The sequence below is a fragment of the Athene noctua genome, chromosome 34, assembly GCF_965140245.1.
Source record: "Athene noctua chromosome 34, bAthNoc1.hap1.1, whole genome shotgun sequence".
In the NCBI taxonomy this organism is placed as follows: Eukaryota; Metazoa; Chordata; class Aves; order Strigiformes; family Strigidae; genus Athene; species Athene noctua.
The window spans coordinates 1,451,905-1,466,735 of record NC_134070.1 but is presented as its reverse complement, the minus strand read 5'-3'; the positions used below and the strand labels follow the sequence as shown (position 1 = coordinate 1,466,735).

General features: G+C 61.2%; 2 protein-coding genes across 2 annotated transcripts; both read right to left on the bottom strand.

Moving 5' to 3' along the window:
- Positions 1–721: 721 nt before the first annotated feature.
- LOC141972686 (uncharacterized) lies at positions 722–3,017 on the bottom strand. The gene is made up of 2 exons (XM_074930652.1): positions 2,795–3,017; positions 722–1,417 (listed from the first exon to the last, which is right to left on the bottom strand). The coding sequence occupies exons 1-2, from the start codon at positions 2,985–2,987 to the stop codon at positions 975–977; spliced, it is 636 nt and encodes a 211-aa protein (XP_074786753.1). The 5' UTR covers positions 2,988–3,017; the 3' UTR covers positions 722–974.
- A 9,801-nt stretch (positions 3,018–12,818) lies between these two features.
- On the bottom strand, positions 12,819–14,826 carry LOC141972689 (class II histocompatibility antigen, B-L beta chain-like). Its single transcript, XM_074930655.1, has 6 exons — positions 14,665–14,826; positions 14,036–14,305; positions 13,473–13,754; positions 13,279–13,385; positions 13,180–13,203; positions 12,819–13,009 (listed from the first exon to the last, which is right to left on the bottom strand). The coding sequence occupies exons 1-6, from the start codon at positions 14,753–14,755 to the stop codon at positions 13,001–13,003; spliced, it is 783 nt and encodes a 260-aa protein (XP_074786756.1). The 5' UTR covers positions 14,756–14,826; the 3' UTR covers positions 12,819–13,000.
- Positions 14,827–14,831: the final 5 nt, after the last annotated feature.

The following is a 14,831-nucleotide window of genomic DNA, read 5'->3' as shown; positions in this document are numbered from 1 at the left end:
TCCAAGCATGGCCAGCCACAGCCCTCGGTGTCCCCCGATGACCCTCTGGTGTCCCAATCTCCCCCGATGTCCCTAATGTCCCCAAAAGGGTCCCCTGACCCCCAGTGTCCCCCGATGTCCCCAATGCAGCCCCATGCTCCTGATGTCCCCCCAAAATGTCCCAAATGGCTACTTACAGCCCTCGATGTCCCTCAATGTCTTCCCCGGTGTCCCAGTGTTGCCTGATGTCCCTCAATGTCCCCCAATGTCCCCAATGTACCCCCATGCTCCTGATGTCCCCCCAAAATGTCCCCAATGGGGCCCAGCATGGCCACCCACAGTCCTTGATGTCCTCAGTGCTGGCCCCAGCATGTCCCTTTGCAATGTCCCCAGAGTGTCCACAATGTTGGGGCCAAGGTGGCCTCAGAGATGTCCCCAACACAGCCCCAGTGTGTCCCCAATAATGTCCCCAGTGTCCCCAACACAGCTCTGCGGATGGCCCTGCTGTGTCCTCGCCATGTTTCCCATGGCTTGGGGACATCCAGCTTGGGGACACTGGGGACACTCCTGATCCTTGATGGCTTGGGGACATCCTGGTGTCCTCTGAAGGGGGTGAGGTGGGGGGGTGTCCCCTTCCCCTGGTGTCCCCATGTCCCTGTCGTGTCCCCAACCCCCAGTAACAGGTCAGGGGCTCAGTGTGTCCCTGAGGTTTATTGGGGGGGACAGGGGATGGTGTCACCTACCTGTCCCTGGTGGCCTTGGACCAGGACGGGGACATCCTTAACGTCCCCAGGTGGTACAGGGGACATTGGGGTGTCCCCAGGACAGAGAAGGGACATCCTGGTGTCCCCAAAATCAGGAAGACCCTCCTAGTGTCCCCAGATGGGACACCAGGGTGTCCCCAAGACGAGGAGGATCCTCCTGGTGTCCCCAAATGGGACAGGGGACATCGGGGTGTCCCCAAGACAAGGAGGACCCTCCCAGTGTCCCCATCCCTACTTGTCCCCTGGCAGAGCCTCGCGTGCCCGGGCCAACCTCTGCATCCCCTCCTTGTCCCCCATCTCTGTCGCCAAGGCCACCACGATGTCCCCAAGGGCCTGGGCGCTGGCGGGGAAGCCTTGGTCCAACTCCAGGTCCTGGGTGACAGCGTCCACCAAGGTCCTCAGCTGACGGGTCACCTCCTCCAGCGTCCCCAGGGTGTCACTGAAGGTGGTGGTGGTCTCGGCGGTGGCCTTGGTGACAGCGGCGATGGCCCTGGCCCGGTGGCGGTAGTGGTCGGCTTGCTGACGTTGGTCGCTGAGGGCGGTGGCCAGGTGACGCTGGGCTGTCTCCGTGCCGTACAGGGCCGCCTGGCACGTGATGATGACGGTGGCCAGGGCGGTGACAAATTCACTCTCCTGGGTCACCCCCAGCGCCTCCCGCACCACGTCCAGGGACACTGCGGGGACATCGGGGACACACACACACAGGGACATCAACCACTGTCCTCAGCCCCTCCCAGTGGCTCAATCCCCTCCCAGTTGCCCCAGTCCCCTCCCAGTGGCTCCTGTCCCCTCCCAGTGGCTCCAGTCCCCTCCCAGTGGCCCCTGTCCCATCCCAGTGTGCCCAGTCCCTCCCAGTGGCCCCAGTCCTCTTCCTGTGTCCTTATCCCCTCCTGATGTCCCCCATCCCAGTGTCCCCATCCCATCCCAGTGTCCCCCATCCCAGTTTCCTTGTCCTCTCCCAGTTTCCCCAGTCCCCTCCCACTGTCCCCAGTCCACTCCCAGCGTCCCCAGTCTTGAGTCAGTGTCCTTATCTTCTCCCAGTGTCCACAGTTCCATCCCAGTGGCTCCAGTTGTGTCCCAGTGTCCCCAGTCCCCTCCCAGTGGCCCCAGTCTTGTCCCAGTGTCCCCGTCCCTTTCTGGTGTGGCAATGCACTCCCCGTGTCTCCTTCCAGTGTCCCCAGTCCACTTCCAGTAGCCCCAGTCTTGAGCCAGTGTCCTCATCCCCTCCCAGTGTCCCCCATCCCATTGTCCCCAGTCTTCTCCCAGTTTTCCCCCAGTCCATACTGGTTGAGGCAAGGGAAGCTCTATACTGGTCTATACTGGTCTATAGGGCATTCTACTGGTCTTTACTAGCCCCTACTGGTCTACAGTGGCTCCTACTGGTCCCTATTGGTATATACTGTTTTGAACTGGTCTGTAGAGCTCCAGACTGGTTTATAGTGCTCAGAACAGTGGAAAGCTTCTACTGGTCTGTAGGGTTCTCTACTGGTCCCTACTGGTCTATAAAGTCTTCTGCTGGTCCCTACTGGTCTATAGGGTCTTCTGTTGGTATTACTGGTCTGAAACGGTCCGTACTGGTCAGGGCAGGGTAAAGTCTCTACTTGTCTGTACAGCTCCTTTGTAAGGTTCCCTACTGGCATTACTGGTGCATGCAGATCTGCAGGACTCCTTACTGGTCTGAACTGGTCCATTCTGATCTCTACTGGGCAGGGCAAGAGAAAGTCTCTATTGGCCTGTAGGGCTTTCCTACTGGTCTGAACTGGTCTGTAGGGTTCTCTGTCACCAGTACTGGTTTTTAAAATTGTCTACCAGCATTACTGGTTCAAGGAGATCTGTAGGGATCCTTACTGGTCTGAACTGGTCCATTCTGATCATTCAGAATGAATCCATTCTAAGCAGGGCAAGAGAAAGTCTCTGCTGGCCTGTACAGCTTCCTACTGGTCTGTACTGGTCTGTAAGGTTCTCTATTGGCATTACTGGTCCAAGCGGATCTGCAGCGTTCCTTACTGGTCTGAACTGGCCCCTTCTAGTCCATACTGGTCCGTACTCACGCAGGGGGGTGCAGAGAAGCATCAGCACTATGGCGATGTCTCGGGCCACGCGCAGCACCCGTCGGCGCCGGCGGGTCTGACGCAGTTCCCGCTCCAGTTCGGCAGCGCGGGCGGCGGCCAGTGTTCCCAGTGCGCCGTAAACACCTTCGGCATCGACCCCCGGCGGTGGTATCACCGGCGCCGCCGCCGCCATCGTCTCCACCAGCACCGTGTTCAGCCTCTCCCGAGCCTCCTCCGCATCCTCCAGCACCCCTTTCGCCTCCGCCAGCGCCTTCGTCACGGTCCCCGGTGTCCCCAGTGCCTCCGCCAGTCCCACCAGTGCCCCCATTGCACGCTCCAAGGTTGCCTTGGCCCAGGCCACGTCAGGGGAGGACATCCTGGGGGGGACACAGGTGTCTGGGGGGGACACGGGGGTCCGGGGGAGAGGACACAGGGTCTGGGGGGACACACAGAGGTTTGGGGGGGAACACAGGGGTCCTGGGTAGGGACCCAGGTGTGCTTGGGGGGGACACAGGGGTCAGGGGGAGGGACACAGGGATCCAGGAGGGGACACAGGGGTCCGGAGGAGGGACACAGGGGTCCGGGGGAGGGACACAGGGGTCCGGAGGAGGGACACAGGGGTCAGGGGGAGCGACACAGGGGTCCTGGGAGGGGACACAGGGGTCCGGGGAAGGGACACAGGGGTCCTGGGAGGGGACACAGGGGTCCGGGGGAGGGACACAGGGGTCCGGGGGAGGGACACAGGAGTCCGGAGGAGGGACACAGGAGTCCGGGGGAGGGACACAGGGGTCAGGGGGAGGGACACAGGGGTCCTGGGAGGGGACACAGGGGTCCGGGGAAGGGACACAGGGGTCCTGGGAGGGGACACAGGGGTCCGGGGGAGGGACACAGGGGTCCGGGGGAGGGACACAGGGGTTTGGGGAGGGGACACAGCGGTCCAGGAGAGGGACACAGGGGTCAGGGGGAGGGACACAGGGGTCCGGAGAAGGGACACAGGGGTCCTGGGAGGGGACACAGGGGTCCGGGGAAGGGACACAGGGGTCTAGGGAGGGGACACAGGGGTTTGGGGGGGGACACAGGTATCCAGGGGGGGACACACAGGGGTCCAGCGGAGGGACACAGGGGTCTGGGGGAGAGAACTCAGGGGTCCAGGGAGGGGGACAAAGGGGTCCTGGGAGGGGACACGGTGGTCCTGGGGTGGGGGACACAGGGGTCAGGGGGAGGAGATCCACTCTCAGGACGCAGGTGTCCTTGGCGGAACCCAGGGGTGTGGGGAGGGGACACACAGGGGTGCTGGGGAGGGGACACAAAGGAGTCTGGGATGGGGACAGAGGGGTCTGAAGAGGGGCCACACCGTGGGGGCCCAGGTGTCCTGGGGGGAAACCACGGGTCTGGGGAGGGACACAGTGGTCCGAAGAGGGGACATCGGGGTCCTGGGGGGGGTCACGGCAGTCCTGGGGTGGGGGACACAGGGGTCCGGGGAGGGGGACACACCCTGGGGACCCAAGTGTTTTGGGTGCGGGGTGTCACACACCCCTAGAAGAGGGACCCAGGCTTCTGGGTGTGGCCGCCATTGCGGCTCCGAGGGACCCAGGCGTTGGGTGCAGGAACCCATCGACTTCCTTTCGCACAGCCGCAGAGGGACCCAGGCAGCCGGGTGTGGGAGGCTCCCCTTTTCCTCAACCTCCCCCTCCACCCCTGGGGTCCCCCCATAAAGGTCCCAGGCATCCGGGTGTGGGTGACCGCCCCCCACCCCCAGCACCTACCTCCTTGTGGCCCTTGTTTCCAGGCCACAACGCTGGTGGCATCTGCGTCACCTGCTCCTCCCATGTGGTATCGAGGCATCTGGGGCAATGGGAGGGACCCAGAAATCTGAGTCCAGTCACCCCTTGGACCCCATTATCACCCTCAGGTCCGAGATTTAACCCCTTAGGGACCAAAATGTATATTCCAGAGACCAGATTTACCCCTCAGGGGCCAGGTTCATGCTCCAGAGCCCAGATTGGCCCCCTCAGGTTTCCATTTCCCCACTCAGGACCCAGATTTAGTTCCTCAGGACGTAGATTTAACCCCTAAAGGCTCCCTTTATCACCTCAGGGCACAGATTTAGCCCCTCAGAGCCAAGACTGACCCCCTCAGGGCACCCTTTGTCCCATCAGGTCCAAGATTTACCACCTCAGGGCTCAATTTATCCTCTCAGGACAAAGATTTCCCCCCTCAGGTCTCCATTTCTCCCCTCAGGACCCAGATGTAGCCCCTTGGAGGTCAGATTTACCCCCTCAGGACCCAGATTTACCCCCACAGGACTCCATCTATCCTGAAAGGGTTCAAACCAGGGAATTTCTGATGAAGACTAAACTGCGATGCAGGAAAGTTTTGCTTGCGTTTGTTTCCCAAGGACTCCTCAACCGTTTTCCCTCGGCTTCTTTGGCTGGACAAAAGTAAAACGCTCCCTCGGTAACTCACTGGAAGCAGACTCGAAGCCCTCCCTGGGCGCTTGGGCAAAGTAAGATGAGGGGAACTCGAACAAAAGGACACGGAGCTGCAGTCTGGGGAGGGTGATCTCCCGATCGAGGAAGAAGACACCTGGGCTTTACTGTGCGTGTTCTGGAAAGAGCCGACAGCGTGAAGAGGGGCACGTGCTTCTGCCCCCACCCCCAAGCCCCTCACCCCATGGTCACTGCACACGCCGGGACTGTGTGAATGGATCCCGGGAACTCGTGATCGGAAGACACCCCTGCCCGGGGAATCTCCTGCATCTGTACGATTTGTGGGTGTGTAAACTGATGTCCCCGCTAGTTCGGGGGAGCCCTTATGGTGGCGAATCCCCAGGGCGACCCCGGCGCTGCTGATCGAGAACATCTGCCGAACGGTAAAAACTTCACTCTTGAGGCAGTTTCTGTGTTTCAGTCGGTGACCCGGGTGGGACCCTCTCTGCCCGGCTGCAGGACCCGTCGGGATTGGGACTCTCTCGGGCACCCCGGGGCTTTCTCCGGAGAGACTCCTCTCCTCGATCGGATCGCTGCGGGGACAGAGGAGGAGCATCAATCAAAAGGGTGTTCTTTAAAATTTCTTTTGGGAAAGTAACTGTGCGGAGGCATTGGTTGTACAGGAGCTTGACACTCACTGAAATTTGGGGTTGGAACCGGTTCATTTGGTTCCCACAAGTCGTTACTGTTTAGACGCAGGGTCAGCGTATGCGGGACTGCTGGTGTCAGTACCCACAGGTTTGGTAACTTCGTAACTCGAGTGCCTCTGCTCATCCCCTCAGGATTTGTAGAGTGAACAGATGTTTGGTAAAATACTTGTTTGCATTGGGTAACTTTATGAGTTCTATGCCTCTGCTCACCTGAAAAGCGAACAGAGGTTTGTGAAAGAAATGGGTTTAAAATTTTAAAGTTTAACAGCTGTTGGCTTGCTTTGTCTCCTGTGTTTGTGCACCGTGTTTGTGCGTGAGATGTACAAATAAGAACACAGTGAGTGCGGAGTCTGGATCTGTGGTTCTGTTATCCCAAGAGGGACAGAGCCGGAGACGGAACAAATGATTGATAAATAACTGTTGTTATCTTAATATATGTAATTTTGAATGAATGTGAGAACGCGAGTGCTCTCTGTTACACCCAGAAAATGATTGTAAACATTTGCATGTTTTGGAATATCTGTGGTGTGAGCAAAACCTGTCAGTCAAGTTTAGGCAGGGACTGACTGCCCTAAGTGTCAGGTTGGGAATTCCCGGGAAAACTGAGAACACCGATCATCGTACGTGATAAAGGTGGTTTGTGGCTGGAGGAATAGAAATCAGACGTGGGAGGCAAGCAAAGTGGAGGAATTTCAAAGCAAAGTCCCCTGGGGTGTATTTTGAAACATCGGAAGGATACAGGGGGGTCTGCAGGTGATGAAAGACTTTGCTAAAATATTGAGATCAGTGGAGGCCGTTGTATAAGCTAGAGGATGGAGAAAAATGCCCCAGGAATGGTGCTTTAAAATAGGATCTTTTGCTGCAGTTGATGTTGTTCCTAAGCCGAGAGGAAAAGGGGGGTGAGGGGCTGTATGCAGATATGTTTTTCACCTGAAGAAACCGTCCTGAGCGGCTGAAGGAACGTGGCATTAACTCAGCCCCCCAGGATCCTCTCGTACTGGCGCTGGAGAAAGAAGAGAAAAAGGACCCGGGCGGGTCGAAAGGGTGTTTGTTGTTCGGGTGTAGTGTTGGAGAGAGAGGCCTGAAAAGAAAAGTTGGAGAGGAAAAGGCAGAAGAGGGAGTTGAGGATTATGTGTCCCCACCTCTCTAAATGCCAGCAGCATTCCCCGGAGAGGAGGAAGAACGCAGGAGAGGGGCGGTGGGAGGCAGCATCGCAATCGCTGCCCGGACTCGTAAAACAGGTCCAGCGCCAGGTCCAAGTCTACAGGCACCGCTCAGCCCCGCGATGGGACCGGGAGGAACAACCCGAGTTTCAGTCCCCTTTCACATGAGCGACTTGGACAGAGGTGGTGAGAAACTGAACGGGATGACCCGTTAGGGGTCGCAACAAGATTTGAATTCATAGTTAACAACCAGGACCCCGACTGGGAAGATACAGACTAGACAGAGACACAACCGGCTCTGGAAACAGCTCGTACTCACGTACAGGCACTAATTACTGCTAATGTCTTGACGGGGGTAGTTGATCCATATGTTCCCCCAGCCGACACGACCCGGGATCCAAAGCATAACACCGCCTATCAGCTGTTAAAACCAGGATTGGGTGAAATAGGGATTAGAGAATGCAATCCCTGGAGCCGTAAATTGGTCGGAGTTATACGCCGTGAAACAAGGTCAAACTGAAACCCCTAGGGAGTTTTTGGATGGGCTGAGAGCTGCAGTGCACAAATACACCGCTCAGACCCCTCGTCTGATGGGGGGCAGCAGCAACTGGTATCGCTGTTCCTGGGACAATCGGCTGAGGATGTTAGAAAGAAGCTTCGAAAACGTAAAGAACCGGAAATGTGAGATTGAGAAAAGCCGATTGAGGAAGCTTGGAGAGCGTCTAGAAATCGGGATGGTGGCAGGAGGAAATTGGGAAGGGCAAGAGCCAGGGCCGCTGTCGCTGCTCTGAATCGGCAGCATAAGGGCAGACGCACAGGGAGGGGGAGCGGAGCGGGGGGTGAGGTGCTGGAAGAGGGGGAGTCAGTTCGGGGATCAGAGTGGAGTCGAAAAGCGCTCGGTGTGCCTGCTGTAGGGAGAGCGGCACCGGGAGGGGCAGCGGCCCGAGGTGGAACAAGGTTCTCCGGGGGTTGGGACGGCGGCAGAACCGGAGCGACGGGGAATCCACCCCGGCGGCTCCACTGGTTAAAATAAATCTGGGGCACAGCGGTGAGGAAGTTAATTTCTAATAGACACCGGAGCCTCTCGCTCTCTTTGGAACCAACATTTGATAGCTGTGGACAGAGATTTTGTAACTGCGGGCGGAGCAACGGCCTGTATATTTATCCTATAAAGTCTCAAGGAGGGAAACAAAGAGCTACACACAAGTTTATTTGCCCGGACCCCCTAAACCATTATTAGGGGGAGACCAGTTAGGGCAGCTAGGGGCAAAGATTGGGTTTGGTGCCGAAGGAACTGAGTTCAAAACAAAGGAAGATCAATTAATCAAAATTTCGAGCTTGTCTCTGTTACAGAGTGAGAAGGAGAGCACGATGCCGACAGAAATTCTGGGCCAGGTGTACCCAGGAGCGTGGGCTTCTGCAGCACCAGGTAAGGCTCAGGATGCCAAATTAACAGAAACCAAATTAAAACCAGGTGGGGCTTAAACAACGTGCTTTGCGTGCAGAAGATCCGATAGGGATAAAAGAAATTACTGATAAATTTTTGCAATTCGGGCTGTTAATTGAATGCGAATCAGAGTATAATACCCCCATCTTGCCTGTAAAGAAATCTGGTGGCAAGCGCGAAAGATTAGTTCAGCATTTAAGGGCAATACAGAAAATTGTACAAGCCCTGTGTCCTGTGGTGGCAAACCCTTGTACTTCGTTAACTGAATTGGAAGGAGATCAAGTATGGTTTACCCTCTTGGATCTCCAGGGTGCCTTTTTCTGCCTGGCCTTAGCAACAGGAAGCCCAAACTCATTTGCTTTTGGATGGGAGAACCCTGATAGAGGGAGAAAAACCCCGTTACCCCGGACAGTGTCACCCCAAGGTGTAAAAACCAGCCCCACTCTCGTGGGGAATCAGTTGGCCCAGGAACATGAACCCTGGACCCTGCCCTCACCAGAAGGAGCTTTACTACAATACGCAGAGACCTTTTCCTAGCTACAGGGGCGCAGGAAGGTTGTGTACAAGGCACCGTCAGTTTGCTTCAGTTTCTGGGCCTCGGTGGCGATCGAGTCTCTCAACAGAAAGCTCAACTGCTCCCGCAGCAGGTGACCTACTCAGGATTCGGGATGTGGGGAGGACAACGAGAGCGGGGATCGGAGAGGCAAGAGGCCATCTGTCACACGCCCGAACCCGAGGTGGTAAAAGGACTCTGAACCTTCCTCGGGATGGCAGGTGGGTGCCGATTGTGGATAAATAAATATTGACCTTTGGTAAAGCCGTTGTATTCCTTGCTCAAGGAAAACCCGTCAAGGTCAATGTGGACCGGAGAGGCTGGAAAGGCTTTTGAGCAATTAAAGAAGGAATTGATGAGAGCTCCCGCCTTGGGCCTCCCTGATGTTTCGACGCCCTTTTGGCTGTTTTCCCGCGGGAGACAAGGCGTGGCACTGGCCGCGCTGGCCCAGCAGCTGGGACCCTGTGAGCCGGCAGCCGCTCACTTTTCTGAGCAGCTGGGTGAAGGGAGCAGAGGACGGCCCGGATGGTCGAGAGCAGCTGCAGCCGTCGTTCTCAACATTCAGGGAGCCTGAAATTTTCCTACGGGCCAGAAGATGACGGTATTGGTGTCCCATCCTGTCTCGGCCGTCCTAGAACAAAAGGGGGCCATCGGCTTTCTCCTTCAGACTGGTCAAATACCGAGCCATCCTGGTGGGACAGGGTGATGTAAACATTGTGGCCACTAACCCTGTGAACCCAGCCTCGTTCCTCAGCGGGACCACACCAGAGCCTGTGACCGTGACTGTCTGGAGACCACGGAGGCAGTTTATTCACAGAATCTGAGCATCCCAGAATCATCCGGGTTGGAAAAGCCCCTGAATCTCCTCCAGCCCAACCCTGACCCTCCCCCTGAGCACCACTCCTCACCAGACCCCCCCTCCTTGGGGAGGGCCCAGCACAGCACAGCCCCTCTCCTGTTCTCCATCACTCCCAGAAGGAAGTTCTCATCGCTGCGGTGCAGGATCCTCCTGGATTGCTTGTCCCCTGCTGGGTTGTGCCCCCCAACAGCTTGGGGCGGGGGGGGGGGGGGGTGTTGAAGTGCCCCCCGTAAGGGTGAGGGGGGCCCAGGTGGGGACTGGGGGGGTCTGGGATGGACAGTGGGCGGTGACAGAGCAGATCCATGGGGGCTGGAGAGATTTTGGGAGAGCTGGGGCAGGGAAAGGGGGGAAATGTGCAACTGGGGTGTGCTGGGTGCTGCTTTGGCCTGGGGGAGAACAGGGCACCTGAAACAGGGCCAAGGTCAATGTCGGAGCAGGGGCAGCCCCTGCCCCATGCACAGGACACACCCCAGCACACACACACACACCCCCAGTGTCCCCAGCACTGGGATGGGGGGGGATGGAGCAGCGGGGCCACCCCGCACGCCTGTCCCCAGCCTGTCCCAGAGCCAGTGGGTCAAGTGGGGCCAGTGCAGCCCCCACACATGCCCTGGGGGGTGCGGGGTGCTGGGAGGGGGCTCAGAGGCTGGAAGCGGCTGTCAGGGGGAGAGATGGAGAGTGGGAGCGTCCTCAGCCACGGAGATAACGGGTGGCCAGAACTTGCCCATGCAGCAGGGCAAGAGGTTGAGGTGCTCCAGCTCCGCTCAGTGCTTGAGGAACATCGTCTCCTCGGCGGGAGGGAGCTGGGGACACCCCAGGAGTTAGTACTGCCCTAGAGCCTGGGCTCAGCCCGACCCCACAGCACCTGGGGCACGCAGGAAAGGCTCCGCTGTGCCCCACAGCCAACCCAGGTAGACCCCACACCATTTGCTTGGGGCAGTGACCAGGTGTCCCCATTGTGGGGGGGGCAGGGTGCTGGGCAAGGTCCCCAGGGGAAGGCAGTGGCCGGACCGTGGCCGGGTTCTTCCCTCAAGGGCTCTGGGGGAGGGTGCAGCCCTTGGCCAGACAGTACAGCCACAACTTGTCCCCGCTGCTGCTCTGCAGAGCAACCTGCACCCCACAGCTCAACAAAGTCCCGCACTCACACAGGCGCCAGACGCTCTCCTGCTTCTGCAGATCAGAGGGAAGGTCTCATCGGCCTTGAACAACATCCCAGAATCAATCCAAGAATCATCTCACTTGGAAAAGCCCCTGAAGCTCCTCCAGCTCAACCATGACCCTCACCCTGACCGTTCCCAACTCCCCCAGATCCCTCAGCGCTGGCTCAGCCCGACTCTTCAACCCCCCCAGGGATCCCGGGGACTCCCCCCTGCCCTGGGCAGCCCATTCCAACGCCCAACAGCCCCTTCTGCACAGAAATCCTTCCTCAGAGCCAGCCTGACCCTGCCCTGGGCAGCTTGAGGCCATTCCCTCGGGGCCTGGCGCTGGGGCCTTGGCTCCAGAGACTCATCCCCCCTCTCTGCCCCCTCCTGGCAGGGAGTTGCAGAGGGCCAGGAGGTCTCCCCTCAGCCTCCTCTGCTCCAGACTGAACCCCCCCAGTTCCCCCAGCCGCTCCCCAGCAGACCTGTGCTCCAGACCCTGCCCCAGCTCCGTTGCCCTTCTCTGGCCACGCTCGAGTCATTCAATGGCCTTTTTGGGGTGAGGGGCCCAACACTGAGCCCAGGAATCGAGGGGCGGCCTCCCCAGGGGGCAGATCCCTTCCCTGTCCCTGCTGGCCACGCTGGTGCTGACACAAGCCAGGATGCCATTGGCCTCCTTGGCCCCCTGGGCACCTGCTGGCTCGTTATCCATCGATTAACCCCCCAGCCCCTCTCTGACCGGCCGCTCTCCAGCCACTCCTCCCCAGGCCTGTAGCCCTGCTGGGGGTTGTTGTGGCCCAAGGGCAGCCCCCGGCATTTGCCCTCAGTGAAACTCCCCCAGTTGGGCTCAGCCCATGGCTCCAGCCTGGCCAGGTCTCTCTGCAGCCTCCCCACCCTCGAGCAGACCAACACTCCCACCCAGCTGGGTGTCGTCCGCAAACTGACTGCGGGGGTACTCGATCCACCATCGAGGCCATGAAGATGAACAGTGCCCACTCGGGAGGTCGGGACAGAGCCCAGGGTGCCCCCCAGCTCCGCTCCACCTGCCTGCTACCCCCTTGCCCAGCCCCACGGGACCCCCTGAGCGGGGCACTGCCTTCCCGGGCTCTGGGGCGCATCCCAGCAGCAGGAAAGGTGCTTGGGGACGGCCTGGCACCGCCCGGTCTCTCTGTCAGCGCCTCATCCCACCCCTGCTCATCCCGGGGACAAGGGGTGGTGAGGAGCGGGGTGACTGGGAGGCCCTTGGGTCTGGTGGGGCTGCGGGAGGGCTCTGAGGGGGCAGCAGCGGCAGCAGGGTGGGGGCGGGACGCCTGGGTCCTGTCAGGGGGTGCTGAGTGCCGTGTCGGGGTGCAGGGCAGCGTCCTGTGACGCGGAACTGCAGGAGGGACGGCAGCAGCCATCAGCGCTGGGGCTGGATGGGGTGACTCCCCCAAAACCCCCCACCCCAAAGCCCTCTTCCCCTCTCCCACCCCCCCCAGCAGGGTCAGGCACCAGCACAGGGCCACGGAGCCACCGGCCAGAGCACGTGAGGGGACATGGGAGCCCTCGGCCCCGTCCCCGGGCCCGTCCGCAGGCGGACGGAAGATGCCGGATGTCGTACCCCTCGCAGTGTGTCCCCCCCGATCCCGCTGAGGACACAGCCCCATCCAGGCCACATGAGCCCGAGGAAGGGAGAACCCCCCCGCCCCATTGTCCCCAGACGAGCAGGGCTGGGGGGTCCCGGGACACTTTATTGGGCAGAGCCGGAGCAGCCGAAGACCACTGTGCGAGAGAGGGAGGGAGGGAGACAGCCCGGGGATGAGCGCGGGGCCAGGGGGCTCCGGGCCGGGTCGGTGCGAGGCAGAGGTGACGCGGGGGGGCAGAGGACGGGCATCGGCGCAGCGGAGCCGCGGGGGCAGGAGGTCGCTCAGGAGCCCTGTGGGGAGAAGAGGGGGTGAGCGCCGGGACGGGGGACGGCGCGTCCCCAGGGCTCTGCCCCGGCACCAGCGGGGGACACGCTCCCATCGGACATGCTGGCCCTGAGCATGAGGGGGACCCCGGCCCATGCAGGGAGCGGGGAGCGGGGCGGGGGGGGATGGATGGTACCTGCAGCCCGGGCAACGGGGCACCCTGAAACACAGAGAGAGCAGGTCAGTGGGCGTCCGGGAGACGCCCCGGGGCCCCCCCCAGTGCCCCCCCACTCACCTTCTTGCGCACGTAGAGGCCGAGCCCCAGCGCCAGGAAGATGAGCCCCAGCACGAAGCCCCCCACCCCCGTCAGCATCTTGCTGCGGGCGCTGTCCGACTGCAGCTCTGCGGGGCCCAGAGCAGGGGGTCAGGGCTGGGGGGGCCCGGCCCCCTCCCCACCCTCCCGCCCCAGGGGGCCGCGCAGGGCCTTACCCCAGCGCTGCCCGACGGGCTGCTGCAGGCTGACGTGCTCCACCTGGCACGTGTAGGTGTCCCCGCGCCGCGGGCTGGTTTCCAGCATCACCAGCACCTGGTAGGTCCAGTCTCCGTTGGGGATCACGTCCGTGGACACCACGCGCTCCGTCTCCTCCCGCCCGTTCTGGAACCACTTCACCTCGATCTCCGCCGGGTAAAAGCCCGTCACGTAGCAAGCCAGCCTGTCGATCTGGGGCAGGGAGCTCGACTGCACGGGGGCGACCCTCACCTTGGGCGGCACTGGGAGAGAGCGGGAGGGCGCTGGGCCGGGGCCGGGCACAGAGCCCCGGGGCCGCCCCGCACGCCTGCCCCCAGCCGGGCCCAGCGCTGGCCCTGTGCTCCCCACGCAGGACGTGCCCGGGGAGGGGCCGAGGGACTCGCGCCCCCAGGGAAGGGCGCAGGGGCTTTGCTGGGGGCTGCCCGGGGCCCTGCCCCAGCACGGCACGGACACGCTCTGCCCGCTGCGAGCCCGGGGGCTCGGCTTGTGCCCGGCCGGGGGCAACGCGCGGCCACGCGCTCACCTTTCCTCTCCGTGACGAAGGGGGTAAAAACCTGGTAGTTGTGCCGGCAGAACGTGTCCAACGAAGCCCGTCTGTCCTCCAGTATCTCCGGCTGGCTGTTCCAGTACTTGGCTTGGGGCTCACCCATGGGGGTGTCGCCCACATAGAGCCCCACGTCGCTGTCGAAGTGCGCAAACTGCTCCCGGTTGTGGATGTACCGATTCACATACCTCACCCGCTCGGTGCCGTTGAGGTACTGACACTCATGCTCACCCATCTCCAGGAAAACCCCTGCGTGTGCAGGGAGGCCGTCACGGGGGGGCAGGGAGGCCCCGAGGAGCCCCCTCCCCATCCCCAGCCTCCTCCCGGCTGGCCCCACAGCCCCACAGCCGCCATAGGGCCGGCGCTGGGATCCTGCCCCCCAGGCCGCCAGTTCTCAGCCTGGGCACTGGGCAGAGCTGGGGGGCACAGAGCCCCGGGGAAGGGGGGCAGGAGGGGGCCGGGGCACAGCTGAGCCCAGAGGCTGCTCCTGGGCTGCAGCAGCGGGGGGAGCGTCTCCCCCACACGCAGCACCCCCACCCCAGAGCCCCCCGCGGCACGGGGGGGCCCGTCCCCACCAACAGCCCCCCCGTGCCGGGCTCGGAGCTCACCCGAGGGCTCCTGGCCACCAGCCGCGTGGGCTCCCAGCACCACCAGTGCCGCCAGCACGGCCCCAGCTCCCGGGACACGACCAGTGTCCATCGCTGACACGGCAGAGGCTGGGCGAGTGCTGGGACCCCCGAGCCGGCCGCACTCTGCCCGCTGGGGCACGGCCCCG